This window comes from Erpetoichthys calabaricus, chromosome 18, assembly GCF_900747795.2.
Source record: "Erpetoichthys calabaricus chromosome 18, fErpCal1.3, whole genome shotgun sequence".
In the NCBI taxonomy this organism is placed as follows: Eukaryota; Metazoa; Chordata; class Cladistia; order Polypteriformes; family Polypteridae; genus Erpetoichthys; species Erpetoichthys calabaricus.
This window is the reverse complement of record NC_041411.2, coordinates 43,188,607-43,212,633: the sequence shown is the minus strand read 5'-3', so window position 1 is coordinate 43,212,633 and position 24,027 is coordinate 43,188,607. Positions and strand designations below refer to the sequence as shown.

The following is a 24,027-nucleotide window of genomic DNA, read 5'->3' as shown; positions in this document are numbered from 1 at the left end:
CACACAGCACCCCATATTGACAGACAAAAAAAGAATTTTTGAAATTGTTGCAGATTTATTAAAAAAGAAAAACTGAAATATCACATGGTCCTAAGTATTCAGACCCTTTGCTCAGTATTTAGTAGAAGCACCCTTTTGAGCTAATACAGCCATGAGTCTTCTTGGGAAAGATGCAACAAGTTTTTCACACCTGGATTTGGGGATCCTCTGACATTCCTCCTTGCAGATCCTCTCCAGTTCTGTCAGGTTGGATGGTAAACGTTGGTGGACAGCCATTTTTAGGTCTCTCCAGAGATGCTCAATTGGGTTTAAGTCAGGGCTCTGGCTGGGCCATTCAAGAACAGTCACAGAGTTGTTGTGAAGCCACTCCTTCATTATTTTAGCTGTGTGCTTAGGTTTCATTGTCTTGTTGGAAGGTAAACCTTCGGCCCAGTCTGAGGTCCTTAGCACTCTGGAGAAGGTTTTTGTCCAGGATATCCCTGTACTTGGCCGCATTCATCTTTCCCTCGATTGCAACCAGTCGTCCTGTCCCTGCAGCTGAAAAACACCCCCACAGCATGATGCTGCCACCGCCATGCTTCACTGTGGGGACTGTATTGGACAAGTGATGAGCAGTGCCTGGTTGTCTCCACACATACCGCTTAGAATTAAGGCCAAAAAGTTCTATCTTGGTCTCATCAGACCAGAGAATCTTATTTCTCACCATCTCAGAGTCCTTCAGGTGTCTTTTAGCAAACTCCATGCGGGAGTTGGCCTTAATTCTAAGCGGTATGTGTTGTTATTATTATTATTATTATTGAGTCCTAGTGGACTCAGGATTGGGTCACTGCTTTTTGCAGATGAATTTGTCCTGTTTGCTTCATCAGGCCGTGATCTTCAGCTCTCTCTGGATCGGTTCGCAGCTGAGTGTGAAGCGGCTGGGATGGGAATCAGCACCTCCAAATCTGAGACCATGGTCCTCAGCCGGAAAAGGGTGGAGTGCCCTCTCAGGGTTGGGAGAGAGATTCTGCCTCAAGTGGAGGAGTTCAAGTATCTTGGGGTCTTGTTCACGAGTGAGGGAAGAATGGAGCGTGAGATCGACAGGCGGATTGGTGCGGCATCCGAAGTGATGCGGGCTCTGCATCGGTCTAACATGGTGAAAAAGGAGATGAGCCGTAAGGCAAAGCTCTCAATTAACCAGTCGATCTATATTCCTACCCTCACCTAGGGTCATGAGCTATGGGTAGTGACCGAAAGAACGAGATCGCGAATACAAGCGGCTAAAATGAGTTTCCTCCGCAGGGTGTCTGGGCTCTCCCTTAAAGATAGGGTGAGAAGCTCAGTCATCCGGGAGGGGCTCAGAGTAGAGCCGCTGCTCCTCCGCATAGAGAGGAGTCAGATGAGGTGGCTCGGGCATCAGATCAGGATGCCTCCTGGACGCCTCCCTGGTGAGGTGTTCAGGGCACATCCAACCGGGAGGAGGCCCCGGGGAAGACCCAGGATACACTGGAGGGACTATGTCTCTCGGCTGGCCTGGGAACGCCTCGGGATTCTCCCGGAAGAGGTAGAAGAAGTGGCCGGGGAGAGGGAAGTCTGGGTATCTCTGCTCAAGCTGCTGCCCCCGCGACCCGACCTCGGATAAGCGGAAGAGGATGGATGGATATTATATATATATATATATATATATATATATATATATATATATATATATAAAATTAACACACTCTTCATATTCTTGATCAATCCCAATACATTGGTTTAGTACTTCATTGCTATCCACACATACTCTATAAATGTAGAACTAGTAAATGTAACTAATTCCTAATTGTACTACTCTGCAGTATTCTATAATTCAATTTGGCAAAAGCGTTCCTCACTCAGCTGATAGGAGAAAAGTCACATTATTAATAAAAAAATATAAGGTAATAGGATTGAGTAAAAATAAATGAAAAAAATAATGACAAATCCCTATGAAAATACATTATGTATGGTGTAATAAAGGCGCTATATAGGCGCCTGACCCGACAGAGATGGACACGGAGGCACATATAAAACAAAGACTTATTTTTCTTCACCCATGGGCGCACGTCTTCCCCGTGACCCAGAGGCAATACACAGTCCCAAACACCACAAAAGACCCACAACACAGTTTTTTCTCATTCACCACCACTCTCTCCTCAAGCTTAGTCCTCCTCCTCCTCCCGACTCTGGCTCTCGAGTGTTGGTGGCTGGCCCCTTTAATAGCCCACCCGGAAGTGTTCCAGGTGTTTGACCACCTGGTCCTAATTGCACTTCCGGGTGGGGCTGAAGACTCATCCAGCCCGGCTGTTGAATCCAGAAAGCCCCCAACCCCCAAGCCCCCCCCCCCCCCTTAGCGGCCACCCTGGGTCCCAACCAGGCTGTGGAGGACTCCATCTCCCACGGAGCCCGGCGGGAGGTTGGGGAATCACCGACCACCAGGAAGGCTGCCACCAAGCGTCCCAGGGGATGTACTGAGCTGCCCATGGTTGCTCCCCCAGAACATAAGCAGCAGGGGCATCCTGGCCGGGCATGGGACCCGGCCACTCATCACAATGGCCTAACAGGTCATATGCCCTTACTGCATGAAAACGCTCTCCTTTTCACTTACTTGCTTCCTTGCTTTTTCTTCTCTTGCCTGAGTCTTCATTTGCTGCACCTCCAGAGAGTCCACCCTTCTCCTTCTCATAAAGAGGTCATGATTTCCAATACATAACTGAAGGATCTGCAGAATACAGAAGTTGATGAATGTTCATCATATGCACTTAGTACAAGTTGAAATTTCAACATACTAACTCCCAATGACCCTAAAGCTGTCATTTATTACATGATACACATTTGTTTATACTGTATATTTTTGTCAGGATCATTTTAGGACATCCCAAACTTATGTGCTATTAGCGGATCATCCATATCAAAACAGATGCCCACAACAACATTGGATGGTTTAGAAAAGCAAACTATTGCTTTATTTACCAAACAGCGCTGAGAAACTTCAAAAAAGTAGTCTAATTTCAAGCGGCTAGGCAGTAAAGTATATGTCCTTAAACTAGAAATGGATGTCAATATAATGCTAAACAAGTACTTCATAATGTATTTTTTGTTCAGACAGACAGACAGACAGACAGACAGACAGACAGACAGACAGACAGACAGACAGACAGACAGACAGACAGACAGACAGACAGAGAAAGAAAGAGCGAGCAAATGATTGATCTCCACTACTCTGATTGTTATGAGGTAGGGGTAGTAAGTGATGCAAAGTTCAAATGAAACTTAAAAGCCAGCATTCCAAGACTCTAACTAAAGCAGATGAAAGGCACTCTTAGTTAAGGGCTGCTGTCTTTTCCTACAGTATACAAGAATCCTTAAACCAATTATAAAACATTTGAAAAATCAAAGTACCACATTTATGTAAACTCAGGGTGTCACTAAGGCAGCAAAAATAGTACTGGGTCCAAGCCTTTCATCTTCTATTATCTGTATCACTGACAACCCTAAAATGTACTATTATTTAAATGCAGACATCTCACAAAGTCCATCTGAGTCCTTTCTGGTAACTGAAGATTTTCAAGAAAATTTGAGGTTAGCTGTAAGTTCATACTATCAACATCTATATCTATACTGTATATACATATATAAAAATCCAACATTTGTCTGTATCTCTGTCCGAGAGATATACTTAATGGATTTAGATCGGGTTTTATTCTATAAATTGTTTGAACATTCTGGTTAATTTTGCGACTTCTCTCAATGCGCTAAGTATCATAGTTCGCTTGCAGTACCAATTTATTTGTGTGAATCCAAGAGAGCTGCAGCAGACCGAGGGGCGGGGGGGCCCTCCTCACTCACGCAACAGCCTCGGGGCATACCTTACCTCCGCTTAGCTAGCGAATGAGAGAACTATTTAACGGATTTAAATCAGGTTTTTTTCTATAATTTGTTTGAACATTCCGATTGATTTTGCAACTTCTCTCATCTGAGGGGAGGGGGAAACATGACATCAGGAGTAGGGAGCCGGGCAGGGCCGTCCTCATTCACGTTCAAGCCTCCATTCGAGTCAGTCTACCTCTACGTGTTGGAGTGTAACCTGCTTCCGCTTAGCTAACAATACATATTTGTTTATTGATTTTTAAAGTTTGTCCTGTTTCACTACTACATGGGCGGAGCCGCAGGGGTCTTTTTATAAAAAGGTAAGCATAATCTGATGTCACAGATCCTTTTGAAGACTAGCCATATAAAAGCTAACAGATTCCAATTTACATTCAGCCTGGGCTCAGTTGATGAATTTGGCAAAAAAAGAAAAGCACAAAGTAAATACTTACCAATTTATTGACTCTTAACTTTGAAGAGTTAAATTTGAAAACGACTATATTTTTATCAAGAGGCTTTATTGCAAACTGAAAAAAAAAAAATACACAAATGAATAAATGACAAATATAATGCATAAAGACTACAGAAAAGGAAAAAGAGTCTCATAAACATGGATACCATACCTCTTTATCACTGTAAGAAATGTTGCGAATTTCATTCCAAGGGAAGGAGATTTTAGGAGTAAGTTTGTTCTCTGGATCATATATATGTAGACCTAAAGCATCCACACCCAGCAATAAGTCAGTTCCCTTTTTGTTCTGAGAAGCACAGAAGGATTAAGAAAACAAAAAAAAAAAAACAGAAATATGACATGTAGGGGTGGTAGTTTCTCTTGGGCCCCGAGCAAATTGTGACAAAAGGCATTTGAATTCACTCAATGCAGGTGTTCAGCCGTCCTCATTCTGATTTCCCAAACAATTCAAAACTGCTAAACTTGTCCAGTTTTTCTCTTTATGAAAATGTGAGTAGGAATGATTGGTTTTAAATGAACTTGAGGAAACTAAAGAAGAATCGTCTTCCTTTAAACTATCCAGTCTTTGAAGAAAACTGCTGTCACTCTATGCCATCTACTGGTCTGCAACTGCAGAATTATTCTGCAGCTTTTAGCAGTAGATTCTGGTAATAAGCATACTGGAGTGACCAGTGTTAAATTTGATGGAAACCACTTAATGTACAGATAAAGTAATAATGCACTCATAAAAGCAAATTCATAGATTTCATTCAAATATTAACTGTAGTTTTTCTATGAGAAAGATGGGACTGATGTTAAAAAGGAGTATAAGGAAACAGGTACTGCTTACCCGGATTGAAAAGTAGTTAACACCATACATCTCAAGATCTTGTGCTATTCTCAAATATTCCATTTCTGCTTCATCTCTAAAAGAATATATGAGACCGGAAATAAAAAAGGAAACTGAAAGTAACCTAAAGTGAACAAGGCAACCAGAGCACCTTATTTAATATCATCTGACAAATCAACACTAATTTTACTGCTTTTTAAGCTAAATTGAAGTCTTCTTTTAAGCAAACAATTTATTAAGCAATTAATTTTCTCTTAATATGCCACCAAATGTTACATTTACACACTGGATATTCAATTCTGCCCAACCTAATCTTGCAAACTTATTAAGATGCCAGTATGCACCTTGGTCTGCCCCTGTGCTCTGCATACCAAGCTGTTATTCTCTCTTCCCACATCTCTGGAGTCATTTGATAGAGGTTTATAACCTGCAGCAAAAAAGGAAGCAACAGAAGTGTAAAGAAGAGTTAAAAAAAAATGACAAAAGTGTTTTAAAGAGCATGGCAGCGTTAAGTGAAGGAAAACGGAGTTCTGCCCACACATTCGACTTAAGAACATAACACCTCAGTTTTGCCTTTTACTGTAGTTGTGACCTTGTAAGTAATGCTGAAACAAATTTAATAATATTTTATTTCTTCTGCCAAGTGAACTGATAAAAGTGAGCTTATATTGCTGTATCACTATAAAACTGGGTATGCCTATTAAATCAAGAAGACAACGGTGGAACTTTGAGACAAGTTGCCAAGGCCCTCCCTTCCCTAGCTTGATCAGTCTTTTTTCTCACCTGTGTGTCAGTGTACTTTCATTCTCTTGGTTTCCCAGAACCACACCCCTTGAATAAGCCACTATTTGAAACCATATATAGGAATATACACTTGGGATATGTCTTACAGAACTATAGCATATTGTATTTTTTTGATTGCTTAGCCTTCAAATTTTGGGAGGAATTAAAACAAGGTCTAATATTTATGGCTACAACTTGTAGATAATCATCTGTCTAAGAAAGTTGATTGGCCCTACTAACTGAGTTAGCATGGTCCCATGGTTTTGCTGTGATATAGCATCAAAAGGAAACGCTGCCTTACATATAATAAAAATATATAAATATGAGTAATGCATTACAAATCAGTTACATATAAATGTCTGATTGTCAAACAAAAGAAAGAGGAAAAATGCTTTAATATAGTACTTACCCGTTTTGGTAGAAGTTCCTCTTGGGCTAAGAAACCAGGCTTATGTACATTAGGATCATAGTCTCCATACTAAAAAGGAAAAAGTGTACAATTTATACAGATAAATGTAACTTAAACACCTCCTATTAAAATCAATGTTTATTTCTATATTAAAATATCTGATTACAAAAAAGAACCAAAAAATTAATTACAAAACAAACATAAAAAAAACTATTTCAAGCTATTCTTCAAGATAAAACATACTTCAATTAAATTGTTGCTGACTACAAGGATGAATCAGTTTTCTAACTAGGAAGTCTGAAGTCAGTTTTACAGCAATAATATTAGGAATGCTCCAATCAGTTTTTTTAAGGCCAATTTTATGCTACATGATCGACCGATTCAGATACATTTTAAAGGGATAAAGAAAAAAAAAAGGTATTTTTTACATTAATCTCCTGCATAACCAGAAAAATCAAAGATTTATGTCCTATGTTAAAGTGTATTTTTATAATTAAAACACCACAGGGGTTAACTGCTCATTTTTTATTAACAAAATTATATTTTGTAGGCTTATTGTTCAGTCTCCATCATATACTAAAATAAATAAATTTTCCTTAAAATTTATACTTTAATAAAATATGTAGAAAAATATTTATCCATAATACATATGGCAGAAAAGGAAATAATTACAAGCTATCATATTTTTTAGTTTTTTCTGTAATGTACCTATCTGAAACAAGGCTTAATTAAAAACAGTAGTTTTCACCATTTCTCCAACACAAAAAAATATATACAGTGATTCCCCGCTATATCGCGGTTCAGCTATCGCGCACCCGCTATATTGCGGATTTTTCTGTAGAACATATCTAACATTTAAGCAATACAGTAAATCATTAAATATACATACATTGTACACTACGGTAGACAAAGAGTTTCGCGTTAAAGTACCCAGATGATTTCTTACAAGGCCCATTATTGGCTGAAAGAGGAGACTCAACCAATCAGAGCGGGATTTTCTTTCTCTTGCGCTCCGATTGGCTGCTGCTAACATGGTGTAATTTCACAAGAACAGCGAGCGTGGGTCCCTGACGCATCTCAGTTCTCTGCATATCGCGTACCGTATAGATGATTGGGATCCCGAAATGCTTTGGGTGTTGCAATTTCACAACACCATTGATGCAGCCATTGAAGTCTATAAAAACCTCCTTGCCCAAAAGAAGAAGCAACGCCAGCAACTGCCTATAACGATGTTCCTTACCCCAACAAAGAAAGACGACACACCTACGCCTTCAGCGGAAGTTGCCATCCAGCAGCAGAAAGATACCCCTCCTAAACAACCTGAAGGTGAGCCTTCAGAAGAGCTGTAAATGCTCTGCTTTGCTGTGCAGTACGTACTCATCACCCACATACATACTTCATCGTATACTGTACAGCTAATTCATCATCATCATCATACAAGTTATGGAGTGTATCTTCACTGGTGAGTACCCATACTGAGCTTAAAATGTTTTCATTTTTACATATTCCATTACGTATAGAGAGAGAGAGAGAGAGAGAGAGAGAGAGAGATGGTGTATATATAAATACATATACATTACATATATTATTTTTATTATATTATTATTATATCATGTTACTCATATCCTTAGCCCGACATCCACATATCATATGTGTTTACAAAGTGTGTTTTAATAAGTTTACATGTGTTTAAAGCGTGTGGGAGGGGTATTTTAAGGCTTAAACTATAAAAAAAATGTTTATTTATATGGTCTTTCTATATCATGGATTTTCACCTATCGCTGATGGGTCTAGAATGTACATTCCGCGATAGGCGGGGGGATCACTGTATATAAATAAAAAATAAAACAAATATATATATATATATATATTATATACACATACATACATACATATATACAGTGGGGACTGTATTGGACAAGTGATGAGCAGTGCCTGGTTGTCTCCACACATACCACTTAGAATTAAGGCCAAAAAGTTCTATCTTGGTCTCATCAGACCAGAGAATCTTATTTCTCACCATCTCAGAGTCCTTCAGGTGTCTTTTAGCAAACTCCATGTGGGCTGTCATGTGTCTTGCACTGAGGTATGTGTGGAGACAACCAGGCACTGCTCATCACTTGTCCAATACAGTCCCCACAGTGAAGCATGGCGGTGGCAGCATCATGCTGTGGGGGTGTTTTTCAGCTGCAGGGACAGGACGACTGGTTGAAATCGAGGGAAAGATGAATGCGGCCAAGTACAGGGATATCTTGGACAAAAACCTTCTCCAGAGTGCTAAGGACCTCAGACTGGGCCGAAGGTTTACCTTCCAACAAGATAATGACCCTAAGCACACAGCTAAAATAACGAAGGAGTAGCTTCACAACAACTTTGTGACTGTTCTTGAATGGCCCAGCCAGAGCCCTGACTTAAACCCAATTGAGCATCTCTGGAGAGACCTAAAAATGGCTGTCCACCAACGTTTACCATCCAACCTGACAGAACTGGAGAGGATCTGCAAGGAGGAATGGCAGAGGATCCCCAAATCCAGGTGTGAAAAACTTGTTGCATCTTTCCCAAGAAGACTCATGGCTGTATTAGCTCAAAAGGGTGCTTCTACTAAATACTGAGCAAAGGGTCTGAATACTTAGGACCATGTGATATTTCAGTTTTTCTTTTTTAATAAATCTGCAACAATTTCAAAAATTCTTTTTTTTGTCTGTCAATATGGGGTGCTGTGTGTACATTAATGAGGGAAAAAATTAATTTAAATGATTTTAGCAAATGGCTGCAATATGACAAAGAGTGAAAAATTGAAGGGGGTCTGAATACTTTCCGCACCCACTGTATATATACGCACTGTGTGTATGTATGTATATATATATATATACACTAAACATAATAAAAAAAAATAATATATATATCACACAATCAATTAATTGATACTGGCAATTAAGCGCTACTTAAATGTAAACATACATGCACTTATGTTTTAAACATTTTAAATCATTATTTTAACAGCAAAAAGCTGTAGTGCAGTTACACATTTACTATATTTATACAGGTGTGTTTTTTCTTTATTCTGTCAACTGGACACTCATAATTCTTGAGGTGTAACTATAAAATATGGATTGCCATTTTAATAATGTAGTACTTGTTTCTTACAAAAACGTATACTGTATGACACACAGCAACAAATAATAAACACAGAACAAATCTTTTAAAAAAACTACTGTTTATTAAGCAACTATTTGAAATTTGTCTTTATCATTTCTTTTTCCAATTAAAAGTGTAAGCTGTGGCATTTTAAACAAGCACACTGTCCAAACTCAAATCAGTGTCAGTTTTAATTTAAAGGACAAAATAAAAAGGTCTAAAATTCTTTAATTCCTGCCTTGAGCCTTGTGTTGGCTGGGATTGGCTCCAACAGACCCCCGTGACCCTGTAGTTAGGATATAGCGGGTTGGATAATGGATGGGTGGGTGGATGAATTCTTTAAAGTAGCTTTTCTTGCCATTTGTCTAGTTGCACAGGACGGTTTGTCGGATTACTCTTTTTTTCAGTTTATTAATCCATTTTCTTTAATGTAATGGATAATACACCAATTTCGTTCACGAATAAAATAAGCTTCCACTCGTAGCTCTTTGTTTACACTGCAAGAAGTTTGCTGCAAAAGAAAAAGAGGTGTGCTGGCTCAACTAATGTTAATACCTTGCGTAAAGGAGCACTACAAATAAATGACTACAAAGCTTAGAAAAGCAAGGGCTGAAAATATCGTTTTTTGTGATCTGCCTTTTATCCGCCCACTGATCATGTCTTTTTTTTAGGGAAAATCAGCTGATTTCGATCAGTGGCTGATTGATTAGAGCATCCTTAAATAATATATACACATATACACAGTATATTGAAGTATATCAAAACATATGGTTATTATTGACTAAATTATTTAAAAAAATCTGTAAAGTGGATTTACAAAGTATTCAGACCCCTTCACTTTCTGCACACTTCTGTGTGTTGTACATTAATTTTAAAAGGATAAATCTTTTGTTTTTGCCCATCAATCTGCACTCAATAACCCATAATAACAAAGTGAAAACATTTTTGCAGAAAGGTTTGAAATCTCTCATTTACATAATTATTCTGAACCTTAATTCAGTACTTCGTAGAAGTCACTTTTGTAGCATTTCTAACTTTTGATCTTCTTGGGTAAGTCTCTGCAAGCTTTGTACACCTGTATTTGGTCAATTTATCCCATTCTTCCTGGCAGATCCTCTCAAGCACTGATAGATTGGTTGATAAGTGTTTGTAAATTGCCATCTTTAGGTATCTCCACAGATGCTCTATGGGGTTTAAGCCTGGGCTTTCAATGGGTGACTCAATGACAGTTAGAAACTCGTCCCAAAGCCACTCCAGTGTTGTCTTGGCTGTGAGCGTCAGGTCATTGAGGTGCTGAAAGGTTAACCATCGCCTTATTCCAAGATCACGTGCACTCTGGAGTAGGTTTTCTTCAAAGGCCTCTCTGTATTTTGCTGTACTCATCCAAAGTTCTGACTTGGCTGTCACAGTACCAAATTAGGCATTATACAGACGTATTGTTGTTGGTATAAAGGAGCCCCAGCAGTGTTTCTTGACACACTTCTGCTGAATAATTCTACACAAGGGTCTGAATACTTTTATGAAACAGATTTCCGTTTTGATTTTAAATAATGTGCAAGTCTTTTTGAAAACATGTTTTCACTTTGTTATTATAGGTTAGTGAGTGAAGATTTATGTGTAAAAATTGAAAATGTATCCATTTCAAATTAAAACTACTGAACACTTTTACAAGTTATGGACTGTGTGTACATCTCTGAAAAAAGAGTAGATGCGAAAGTGGTTCATGCCTTGTTAATTATTTATAGAAAAAGTTTGAATATGCAAAAACGGTGGTCAACTGACTACTGCAACACTCTTCAAAAGTGCATGGAAGAAATTAATTCACACCTGTTTTCCCATACAAGAATCACTTTTAAAATAAGCTACACTAAAGTAGGTATCCATATTTGGCTTGTGGAGTGGCACTGTTATGTAGCTAATAACAAATGTGTTGATGATGGCCTTTCATTAGTGCTCTAAATAAATATTTCTAAAATGATTAAATTTATCATACTTAAAAAATATCTTTTGATTGTGAAAGTGGTGAAAGGCCCATTACATATGGACATTGGTGGGATTGGGTTCAAACCTTTGAGAGCAAGTAGCAGCACAAGATCAAATATTTGACATATTTCTAATGGATATGGCTCTCAAACATGGCACTCTGGATTTTAAATGGCCCTGCACATAAAAAAAAAAAATTAAAAAGTATAAAACGAATAAAACTGAACAATTAAGGAGCAGCATTTTTATAAATCAGAGTAAAGACAGACAAATGTCTAGTCTGAAATTAACGTGGTACACATACAAGATTATCTAAAACCCTTCACTAAAAGCACCACACACAAGATAAAATTAATTTCATACAAATGGCTACGAAAGAGGTATTTAAAGATATAGCAGGTCATTTGCCTGAATTTGCTCAGGAACCTCTGAAATCTACAGTATGCAAATTAACAAAGGAATGATTTTATTTCCATTGCCTATGCCTAACATACTCATTGTCATCTCTTCCATCTTTAGTCATTCTTCTCTGGTTACCAGTGGCAGCACGCGTCAAGCATAAAATGCTGATGCTGGCTTACTGGGACTGCCAGAAAAGATAACCTGTGATACTGAAAAACACTGTAAGAACCACAGGCACCAACCAGGCCCGTTTAATTACTCTTCACTCAAGAGCTAACACTGTTACTGTTGAACGCCACTAAATGATCTGCTCTTTGCTACTCAGCACTTATGCTTTCTACTGTTTTTATGTATTTAAACACTAGCTCTGACACAGCTTTTGTGGGCAATTTGTGATTAAAAGTCACTTCATTTGTAAGTTTAAACCCTTAGCTTCCTCTCTCTGTAGTTTCTGCACATTTAAGCATGTGATCCGTCCAGATATATTTCAGCTAACTTATCCTCACATAGGTCTTTGGATAAGAGCATATTGTGAAAGATGTAAACATTATATTTAGTCTTCTTTCTTCATAATCCAGTAAACTAATGCAAAATGCCAAATGTTAAATAGTGATAAAATGTAAAATAAAAGTAAATTACAAGAATGTATATAAAATGGTATAACAATTAAAATATAAAAATATTCATAATAGGGTTTTAAACATTTTTGCAATAATGGAGGAATGTGTTAAAAATGTTGGTTTGATGTCCACATGATGTGTTTGCTAACTGTCAACAATCAAGCAAGTGTTTAATTCAAACTGATTCACTAGGGTTAAACTGCTGGCTTTATTATGATAAATGTAATCCGTAACATGTATATTTAATAATGATAAACAATTAGCAGTATAAGGGTAGTGTGCAACACGCCTCAGAGCACAGATTAGGGAAATGAACACTTGCCAATAAATAATAATAAAGCTTAAAAATGAAAAAAGTCTTAAACTTGTCCTTCCTTTGATATACTGTATTGTAAGTGAAACTTGGACTTGGAAAAATCCAAAAACAGATTTGAATATATCAGAAAAAGCTCTTCTCCATCAATGAAACATTAACAAAATCAATTAACTGTTATCATATTTTCATAAATTACAGAGTGTTAACCAAGATTTTACCATAGTTGTATAATAATAAAGGCAGTCTGATTACAGTCACACTAAAATAATGTGATGTTTTTGCAGCTACATAAAACTATTATTAAAAAAAAACAAAAAAAAAGATTTTGGAGGGCAAGGGTATATATTCCTGAAAAATTGAATACCCAAGGACCTGGAAATAAGTGAGCCAAATGTTCTATCTTACAATGAGTCTACAAAACATTTTAAGTACATATTAAAAAATCCTGAGGCTTTAGATAATGGTATCATTAAATCTTGCTGTCTGTAGGATTAACAATACAATTCATCACTTTGGACATCATGAAAATGGTGTTCAGACGGAGGGGGACTGCATTTCAGTAGACTGCAACATTTTGGCAATTGTGGGGAATTTCTCAAAAAACATCAAACACATTGAGAGAAGAAATACAATTACTTTATTAACTTTTGATAGCAATCAAAGTTTGCCATCTTCCATCATTCATTCATCATTTTCACAAGTATCAGTTAAATGACCAGTTCAGAAAGAGATAATCTGTTACAATCTAGAAGTAAGATAAACGCATGACGTAGTAGTGCCCTGTAAAACACTGTTACAAGACCTGTAAATTTAATTAGAATCCACATTTATTCTGAAGACGATTCAGTATTTAACAAAAAACACAATATAGTCTGTAGAGTAACAGGAAAAACAGGGTTATACCACCATATGAGCAAGGTGGTAAAAAAAAAAAAAAAACGATCCAAAACTCCATATATTTTTTTTTAAACACTACTTGCTTATTTTTGTTATTGCTCTACTGCTAGAAATGTGCATGGAAACCTAAAACACATTTATATATTAAGTTTTAATGTATACAAAGGCCCCATTTTCAGTTTCTTTTTGGACACTGCTTTACCTGTCTGAGCATACTGCTGCCTTTGTTGGTGGCAGCTGTGACGCTGATAGCACCTGGTAGTGTCCCATGGTGACCAGACCATTTACATTTAGACTTGGATGAAGTGAATCTTCCTTACTTCAGAATGTGTCAAATTTCCAGATACATCTCCAACAGTTAAACTTAAAAAAAAAAAAACATACTTCAAGTTCATCATCAAATTCTCACATATTTATATGATCAAATCAAAGTATGTCTGTTTCACATAAGTCTGTGCTGTTTTATGTATTTTGACTAGGAAACCGAGCTTTGTTCACATTTAAGCAGACCTTGTTAGTTTATTACTTAGGTTTGACTTTTGTAGTGTTATGTTTAGTATTTCAGAATATATGAACTATTCTTCATTCATGTGATACCCTGCATATGCAAGTAATCATGAAGATAATGCATACATTATATAAAAGTAAAGAAGAAAGATACAAGTCACAATACTGTGTTTACTCCTATGTACTTTCTGGCTTCTGTGCCTCTTGCTTTGACCAAAACACTAGATTCCTGCAGGCTTCTGTGGATTTTCTGTTCTTGCTATGAATTAATATTTAGAAGGACAGAAATACTGTAAGTACTTCAAACCTGCTTTACAATAACATTTATATAGTCAGTTAACAATGAACCTATCTGACATCAGATGTCAAATATAGGCCACTGCAAATGATTTGTACTCTACATTTAGGTCTACAGAGCTACTGCTATTTCAGTACTGCTCTACAATTACAGAGAAAGTAATTTAGCCGAGAACAGGGTAGCAAGAAAGCATTTGAAATTAAGATGTCTGAGGGGCGAGCAGTGAAGTCAATAAGTAAGCTAGAGTTGCAAATGAGATCTAGATTGTGTGTGTCATGCACAAGCTCCGACTATGGACAACAAAAAGGGTTATAAAGCTGCACATGCATCAACTGCGCTGTACCAAATGAAGTCTGGAATCTAACGTGACAGCAGCTATAGAACACTTGATAAGAAAGTGTAACAGATACTCACTGAGGGTTACATTGCACTATAATTAAGCTCACATTATTATAAGCAGTTCACAAAAGACTCACTAGAAGATTGTCAGTGGCCTTCTGTATTACTAAACTGTTAAAAATGGACAGCAAGTTATATTCAGAGAAAAAGATGCAGGGCTAAAACTAAACACAAACTCTTTCATAACACTGAGGCATACTAGGCCTCATTCACATTTCCATGTATGCCTAAAATAATTCTGCAGCTGCAAAATGCAGAACTGTGAAATCAGTTTTACTTTAGGCCACCATTCATATTACTGCAGAGAAGCAATGTTTGTTTATAAAAAATGTGAAACACTGCACATTTGTTGCATGAAGATGCACAAAAACCCACAAATCAGTCAGTGTGCAAAGGGCACAATTATTACGGCTGCCTTAATAATTGGCAAAGCAAGTATCATACTATCAAAACCCACAAAACACATCACATGGCTCAACAAATCATCTCCACGTGCCAGGAAACATCTCCAGTGCCATTGTTTTTCCCCACTAACAATGGCAGGCAGATTCATACAGTATTGGCACAACAAAGCTCATGAACTTAGGTGCTTAAACAAGTGTTAAACACACATCTATATACAAAAAATACTTTGAAAATGCACATGTATTAACACAGGTCTAAGGATAAGAAATGAACTAGTCTTGGCAAATGTGTACTACTCATCTCTGTAAAACACATTAGATAAATAAGTTGCAGAGTTTAGAAATAACAAAGCAGTCCTTTAATAAAAGGACTGGATCAATATCTTTAAACTTGAAGCCAGATGAACACAGATAGTCAAGGTATTTTTACATTTAATCTCTAGTTCTAAATCCTACTACTGATTTGAATTAGCAAACAGCCAAAACATTTTAAAAACCAGGCAATTCAAACTGTGTTTTTCATAAAGCTGTTTATCCAAATATAGTCTGCCAATTCAGATATTTTTTTCTAGCAATTCTAAAGTAAGTAGCGGTTTTTAGGAAGTGAAAAATGTCAGATAGACTAAATATACCAAATTATATAGATCGCACCCATGAACCTCAAGGAAGCATGCCACACAAAAAACCGTAAGATATCAGTCATTTAAAACCAGTCCCTTAATACGTACAAAGGGGATGTAGCTGTTCTACTAATTGTCTTAAAGAAGAGAGGGACATTGCACAGATATCAGCATTTACCTTCAATAAAGTACAAGAGGAAAAAAAATGTTTATATAAGGGTAATATAAAGAAAACAGAGTTCCTGTAATTTTATCAACAGAATCCATTAACTTGTTACATTCTTAAAAGGCCCCACATTAGCAATGCAGCTCACGGCCAGGTGCATGACAAGCAGGCTACCCATGCTGTTCCATGCCAGCAGGATGCACACTTTCCTAGGCAGCTGTTGTGAGTAAGACAGAGGCAGTGCAGTGTGACACCAGCCTGACTGCTCTGCATGCAAACCATCTCCTTCAATTGCTGATTGCAACCCACCTGCAGTGTAGGCATTGCAGTCAAGAGCGTGCAGGATGTATAAATGTGGGTGCGTACCTCAACCATTTTACACCGTTATGAGGAAAAACAAAAGCAGATCTCACTAATGCCAGCAGGCCGAGACAAAAATCAGCTGAAACAGTTTGCAGCATCATTTCTTTCCTTGCAATCTTGTCACTTATTGAAGGAATTAACATTCTGTTACATGCATCACATTGACTCTAAGGCATTACCATGTGCATGGTACTGCTAAAGGATGTGCAAAAAGATGATAAACAGGCACTACTTCAACACTGCAAATTCATTAGTAAAACTAAATCTGATCCACTTTCACCTTTCTAACATTTTCCTCATTTTATTAGTTTGACATATTTTTTCTCTCTTCTACAAACAGCAGCTTAATTTTTTTTACATCACTTTGTCTGGGACAGTCTGGCATACTTTAAGACATTTGTGAAATTATCACTTCATTTGGGTTTCAATGTGAAAATAAGAGATCGTTTTAACTATAGTTTTACTCTGCCACAATATACAGCTCACACATCTGCAGTATGTTTTAATAACGTTGACCATGCCCACAACCTATTCACTTAAGCACATATAATAATTGTATTTTTTTCTAGCAAATTATTTACAGCATCAAAGGCTAACAGGACTGGAGCCATAAACGAAAACGGTAAAATTAATTTTACGATCAAATCAGTGCCACAACTCCAAAATTCAATAAGTCTCCCGAAATTAAATTAACTTTTCTTTTCCCCCAACTAGTAACCAACATGGTTGGATACTGCTTCAAATGTGGAGCCTCTGCCAAAGAGAGAACATCTCAGTAAGGTCACAGTGTTGCCACAGTAGCCAAGACAAAATTTTCCCGTCCCCAAAAAAAACAAATGATGACATTTCTTATTAAAGATTTTTTGTTGCATTCCTCCAACACACTCCAACTATAAAAACTATGCACTGTGGGTCTTCTTGCGGTGGCACGATGTAAATAGCCTAAAAAGCTTTAGGTGGGCCATTCCTATATTTTGTCATTTATCTTTCATCCTTATCAACAACTGTATGCTAGTCATTATTATACTAGAGACAAAGTAACACTAACAATCGAGAGCTAAGGTGTATTCAAAAACAGACAAAACAGGGCAACAATTACCCCATATATGTATAGTTTGGCTGGGTAAAACAATTTTAGAAAGAAGTCTTTATATATTTTAAACACTAATGTGTAAAACGCAAGGAAATGCTCAACCCAAGATCAGAGGTTGATAGAGATCCTCCGATTAATCATTGGCCATCGATCTAAATCGCTGATTTTCACTAAAAAACACTCGATCGGTGAATCAATCATAAAAACCAACCTTATTAAGGCACTGCATTTCTAAGGTTTATGGTAAATTAGTTTCAGTGCTCCTTCATGCAAGGTAATAAAGTAGCTGAGCCAGCATTATTTCCTGTAGTATAAACAAAGAGCAGCAAGTTAAGACTTGTTTTACAAATGAGTGAGCGATGGCAGTGTTAAAAAAAAGTGGAGTAGTAAACTGAGAAAAAGGAATTGGAATAGTTGTCCTGTACAATTAGACAAGAAAAGTTACTTAAATGAAAGTAGATCTTTTTATTTTATCCTTTAATTAAAACGCAACACTGTTTGTCTTAGTTGGGTCTGTGACTTTCTTATATATTTCAACTGGAAAAAGAAAAGAAAGAATTTGAAATTGCTGCTTAGTAAACAACAGACTTGTTAGCTTAACAGCAAAATGTGTTTTTTATTTATAAACTTGTTAAGCATGATGGCCTTTCATCTTCTTGATAAACATCTTATGAACATCTGATACATTTGTGGCTTTTTTTAGATGTGTACTATGTTTATTATTTGTACATTTCATACAGTAGACATTTTGGTAAGAAACAGGAATTACATAGTTAAAATAATAATCCATATTTATAATCACACCTCAAGAACTGAAAAAACACCAAAATATAGTAAATGTATATTTTAACAGCAACAAAAGCTATAGTGCAATTAATGACTAAAACCAATAACAGCTTTCATATTTACATTTAAACAGTGTTTAACTGCCAATAGCAGTTAATAGATTGTGTGTGTGTATACATATATATGTTCCAGGCCATGCCGCACTCCAGTGGATGGCTATGCATAAGCAGTTGAACACGCGACGCATCACAAGGTGGTTCTAGGGCCTTTATCCACCCCGGTTCACTGTAGTTTATTGCAAGGGTTCCCTCCAACCTAAAATGGATGCACTTTTCTATGTTCATGACCTCTCGGTTTGGACCACCCGACTCCACGGGTCTGGGCTGAGAGAAGGCTGTGTCACTCACGTGCACATAGGAGGCAGTCAGGGGGCTTGGCTGGTCATGGTAAGCTGGAGCATGGATTGACGAAGTTTACTAACACTTTTTCTCTCTCCCCTCCTGAACCTCCGAACAGAAGCCTGCTTCTGAACACACGCTAGCACTGACCTCACTTCTGGCTTCACCCCCATGGACACACCCCTTCCTCTTTATCCTCTATAAAAGCAGTGTGGACAACCAGGGCACGTTCAGCCACCTTTACCCGACACAGACAGGCAGAGACACAAGTGCAGCACACAACACACTTTTATTTCCATGGGGAAGTGCTTTTCCCTCATTCTCCACAGCAGCACAATACAAATAAGCACCAAAGCACAGTCTTTTTCTTCATTTTGTCTGTCTTTCTCTGTCTCCACTCCTTTCCCAGGAAGCTTCGTCCACCTCCTCCCAACATGGGCTCCTTGAATGGAGTGGCTAATTAGTGTTACCTGGAATCACTCCCAGGACTGATGGAAGTTCAAGGTAAGGCTCTGCAGCTCCCCTTGGTGGCCCCCCAAGGAATTAAATAGGGCTGCACCAAACTCCAACTCCCAGCATACCCTGTGGGAATCCGTGGTGCCACAGCCACCCAGGAGGGCTGCCCTCTAGCGCCCCAGGGGAGGCATTGCCTTGGAGAAGTACTTCCATCCAGCTGGCGTCCCAACTGGGTAATGGCCGTGGCCGCCCATCACACTGGCCACATTTTCCCAGTTACCTGTCCCGTCTGAGGAGACTACTCAGCTCCCTTGAGCATTGATTCATTGCATATATTTTTTTTCTTCCCAGGAATTGTGAATATACAGGGTGGAACCTGAAACTTTTTTTGTCTCTCTCTTGGTCATTTAGAGTGGCGTAGTCAGCAGGATCTGCTTCCATTATGTCGGAGGAGCAGGACCTAAACACTATCCTGAATAATATGGCGGCAGAGCTCCAACACCTAAAGGTCCAGGCAGCAGAGTCGGAAGCACGGAACAAGGCTGGACTCTCTGTCCAGCAAGACCAAACGCAGGCTCCCTCTCAGTCACTCATACCTCTCTTGGAAAATGGCGACATTGAGACCTATTTTTGAGAGAACAGCATCCAGACATTGCTGGCCGCGGGCAGAGTGGGGTAACATCTTGGCCCCTTTCCTGAAGGGTAATGCGCAGAGGGTGTACCATGATCTCGCAGAGGAGGACATAGCTGACTATGGCAAGCTCAAAACTGAGGTCTTCAAGAGGTATGGCATAAGCACTCTCATTAACCCTCTGTTTCTTCCCCGTACAGGAGTGGTTAAAGTCAATGGGCATAAGGTCACAGCTCTAATTGACTGCGGGGTAACATTTCCATTGCTGCTTGCCACAACAGTGGTTAAAAGAAAAGACCAGGATCACCTGCATTCATGAGGAAAGACCCCAGTACGGCACCGTTTCCTGTGTGATTGCATTTGGGAAATAGCTACAGAAACTCACCTTGGCTGTACTTGGTAATCCACCGTATCCCGTGATTCTAGGACAGGACTGGTCTAATATAAAAAGCGGCTCCACAATTTCCACTCCTACTGCAAAGTTGGGCCTAATAATGGACAGGTAAAGCACGTCCCAGACTGCTTCCACACCTTTTTTATTACCAGCAGCTAGGGCTGATTTGGCTGTCCAGAGTGATGTGGTAAACAAAGCGCTGTCGCCATCCGATTCATCATCCGGAGAAGAAGAGACAACGCAGTCAGAAGCTACGCCCCTTGAATTCAGCCTGGACCCTCTAGCCGCCTTGGACTTCCAGTTTAAAAAGACGCTGGGCTCCTTTAAACAGAATCAATGGAACAGTGATTCCCTGAAGTCTGCAAAAAAAAAAATGCAGTCATCCTCGTAAACGGCCAGTGCATGCCCACCTTCCCATGCCTCAATGGCCATACTTTGTAATTAACAATGACCTCCGTCGGGTGGTGGAACATGAGGGGGAGATCCGGACACTGCTCTTAGTTCTGCAGACCTTCCGGGAGCAGGTCTGTGAGCTAGCACATTCTGATCTTCCTAGGAGCTCTCCTGGGGACCAAAAAAATGTTGGAGCGAATAAAGCTACACTTTTATTGGCTTTTGATCAATGAAGTCTGCCACTTTTGTCGCTCCTGCCTGGAGTGTCAATTATGGCAGATTCCTAGGAGGGATCGTGCTCCTCTTGTCGCAATTCCTTTAATTGACATTACCTTTGAACAAATTGGGGTAGATCTCCTCAGACCCCTTGAACCCTCGGTACAAGGACATAAGTACACCCTGGTCCTCGTTGATTATGCTACTCGATTCCCAGAAGCTGTTCATTTCCACTCAGCTAACTCAAAGACAATCGCACAGGAACTAATAAGGGTCTTCATGTGTGTCGGCATCCCCAAGGTAGTCCTAACAGACTAGGGAACGCCATTTACTTTGAAAACTTTCAAGGAGGTGGCCAAATTACTCAGAATAAAGTGTCTGAAGGCATTAGTCTACCACCCTCAGAGCGGCAGCATTGTTGAGAGGTTCAAACAAACACAAACAGATGCTACGCAAGGTGGTCAGCGAAGACAAGAGAAACTGGGATCCATCACTCCTTCTTGCATTGTTTGCCTACTGGGAAGTGCCGCAAGTCTCTATGGACTACTCTTCGTTTGAACTTTTATATGGACAACCTAAAAGAGGGACAGGATGAGGAGGCACTCCCATCTACTAACATTTTGGAGTATATCACACAGTTATGGGATTGATTCAATAAAATACAGCCCATTGTGAAAGATCACATGGACAAAGTTCAAGCAGCACAGGCCCACTACTACGATCGTGGCACAGTCCTTTGGGAGTTCCACCTGGAGGGGGAATTGCCTCATGTTCCCCGTACCCACCTTTCACTCCAAAATATTGGCAAGGCCCTTGAAGATAAGGAGAGGAAGTGGCTCGTTGATTATTTGGTTAAACAACCCAATCTTCGACCGAACAAACGTATTTATTACGTAAATCTGCTGAACCCATGAAAGGAGACAGAGTCGAAGCCCTTCTCTGGCTGGCACCATTTTCTCTTTGCTCTACAAAACAACCTTAACCTTGGCCCCAATTTGGCACCCTGTAAGCAACAGGAGCTGGAGAAAGTTACCCTGTCTGTCCCTGAGGTGATAAGCGAGAAATCTGGAGGGACTTCTCTAATGGAGCATGACAGTGTTACTGAACCCGGGGTAATCATCAGGGAACGCCCATTTCGGCTTTCTGGCACAAAGCTGCCTGAGGTAGAACTTAGTAAAACACAATACTTGACAACACTTGACATGATGAAAGGGTACTGGAAATTCCTTTAACGGAGTCCACCAAAGTAAAAACCGCATTTAGCACCCCTAGCGGACACTGGCAGTATCGTGTCCTCCCATTCGGCTTGCACGGGGTCCCTGCAACCTTCCAGCATCTGGTGGACAAAGTGCTCCAGCCCCACAATGGTTAGCCTACATGGATGACGTTGTCATCTATTCCAGCACATGGGAGGATCACTTACAACAAGTCAAAGCTGTCCTCCATACACTCTGTGAAGCCGGGCTTTGGATTAGCCCAAGGAAATGTTTCTTTGGGTTAACTTGGGCTAAATATTTGGGCTACCCATTGGGCAGAGGTACAGTCCCCAGTGCTCCAAAGTTGATGCTATATTGAAATGGCCCTGCCTGAAGACCAAGAGACAGGTACAAGCCTTTTTGGGTCTAGTAGGTTACTACCTCCCATTCTTACCTTGCTTCTCTGAGAGCACAGCACTCTTTGACCAATCTTACAAAGAAGCAGGCCCTTAATAACATGGTATGGAATGATAATGTGGACACTGCATTTTGTGACCTTAATCAGGCCCTGAAATCAGCACCAGTATTAAGAACTCCTGATTTCTCTCTACCTTTTATCCTCCAGACCGACGCTTCAGACACAGGTCTAGGTGCCATGCTGAGCCAGAGAGTTGATAGTGCTGAACACCCCACCATGTTGCTGAGCTGGAAACTACTGGAACGGGAGACCAGGTATGCAGCAGTCAAACTGGCAATCAAATGGGTAGTGACACAACTAAGGTAATACCTCCTAGGCCCGGGGTACTCAATAGGCGGACTCCGGTCCGCATCCGGACCCAAATACGGTTAAATCTGGACCGACGCCAAAACAAACATGCAAATTTAATCATAATCCAAATGAGTTCTCAATGAAGTGCGCAATTGTGATTCCGCGCGATATATCTTTGAGGTTTCTACTCGGTTTGGTTGCTTCATCTATGTCCAATCGCAGCAGTTGTAACAGTATCGTTCCCACTACTCCCCGCCTCCCCCCCAATACTCGCTCGCTCATTCACGGCAGCCAGATTTATGTACCGGTCACGTGCTCTGGGTCAGGCCGGTGAACAGGCAGTCTCATCACTCGCAGGCAGTGCAAATTTCGATAACTGAATTTTTTTTTGCTGACTGAAAGTGAAGATGGCTGGCTCAAGACAGTACATTGATAAGAAAAGAAAAGTTGATTTTGAAAACCGCGAATTTAAGAGTGAGTGGACAGAAAAATATGCGTTCGCGCTCCCTGTGGGAAGCAGAAAACCAATGTGTTTAATCTGCAATGAGACGGTAGCAATAATCAAAAGTGGTAATGTGAAACGCCATTATGAAACCAAGCATGCACATTTCGAACAAAATTACCCTCAGAACTCAGAGGTAAGGACCATAAAAATAAACCAGCTGAAATCATCATATGAAGCTACAAGCAGTGTAATAGTTAGATCAGCCACACAACAGGAGCGGGCAACAGAAGCCTCACTTAGAGTAGCATGGGTCCTGGGAAAAAACAAGAAACCCTTCTCTGATGCTGAAGTAGTCAAAGAGTGTATGATGGAAGTGGTGACTGCTCTGTTTGAAGGGACTCAAAAGAATGAAATAATCCAGAAAATAAACCAAATACCCTGTTCTGATTCCACTGCTGCAAGACGAGCTGAAATACTCGCTGATGATTTGCTTGAACAACTTAGTTCTGCTATAAAAAAAGCCAAATTCATTTCATTGGCTGTGGATGAATCCACAGATATCACGGACAATGCACAACTCATGGTCTTTGTCAGATTTTTTGATGAAGAAAAGGGAGAATTTCATGAAGATGTTTTGGGTCTCACAAACCTCCATGAACACACAAGGGGGGATGATATCTATGAAGCAGTGACACAGATGCTTAGGGACAGAGCGATAGACCTGAAGCATGTTGTTTCCATTGCTACTGATGGCGCACCATGTATGATTGGGAA

The 24,027-nt window shown here is 39.4% G+C and overlaps 1 protein-coding gene across 2 annotated transcripts in view; it reads right to left on the bottom strand.

Annotated features, from left to right (window-relative positions):
• The window catches only part of nf2a (NF2, moesin-ezrin-radixin like (MERLIN) tumor suppressor a), a 134,545-nt gene that overhangs the window by 52,645 nt on the left and 57,873 nt on the right, over nucleotides 1–24,027 (bottom strand). For both annotated transcript variants that reach the window (XM_028825449.2, XM_028825448.2), the window contains exons 5-10: nucleotides 6,364–6,432; nucleotides 5,516–5,598; nucleotides 5,172–5,247; nucleotides 4,494–4,628; nucleotides 4,323–4,397; nucleotides 2,609–2,722 (exon numbers count right to left, since the gene is read on the bottom strand). In XM_028825449.2, the coding sequence (XP_028681282.1) occupies nucleotides 2,609–2,722; nucleotides 4,323–4,397; nucleotides 4,494–4,628; nucleotides 5,172–5,247; nucleotides 5,516–5,598; nucleotides 6,364–6,432 (552 nt within the window). The remainder of the gene's footprint in view (nucleotides 1–2,608; nucleotides 2,723–4,322; nucleotides 4,398–4,493; nucleotides 4,629–5,171; nucleotides 5,248–5,515; nucleotides 5,599–6,363; nucleotides 6,433–24,027) is intronic.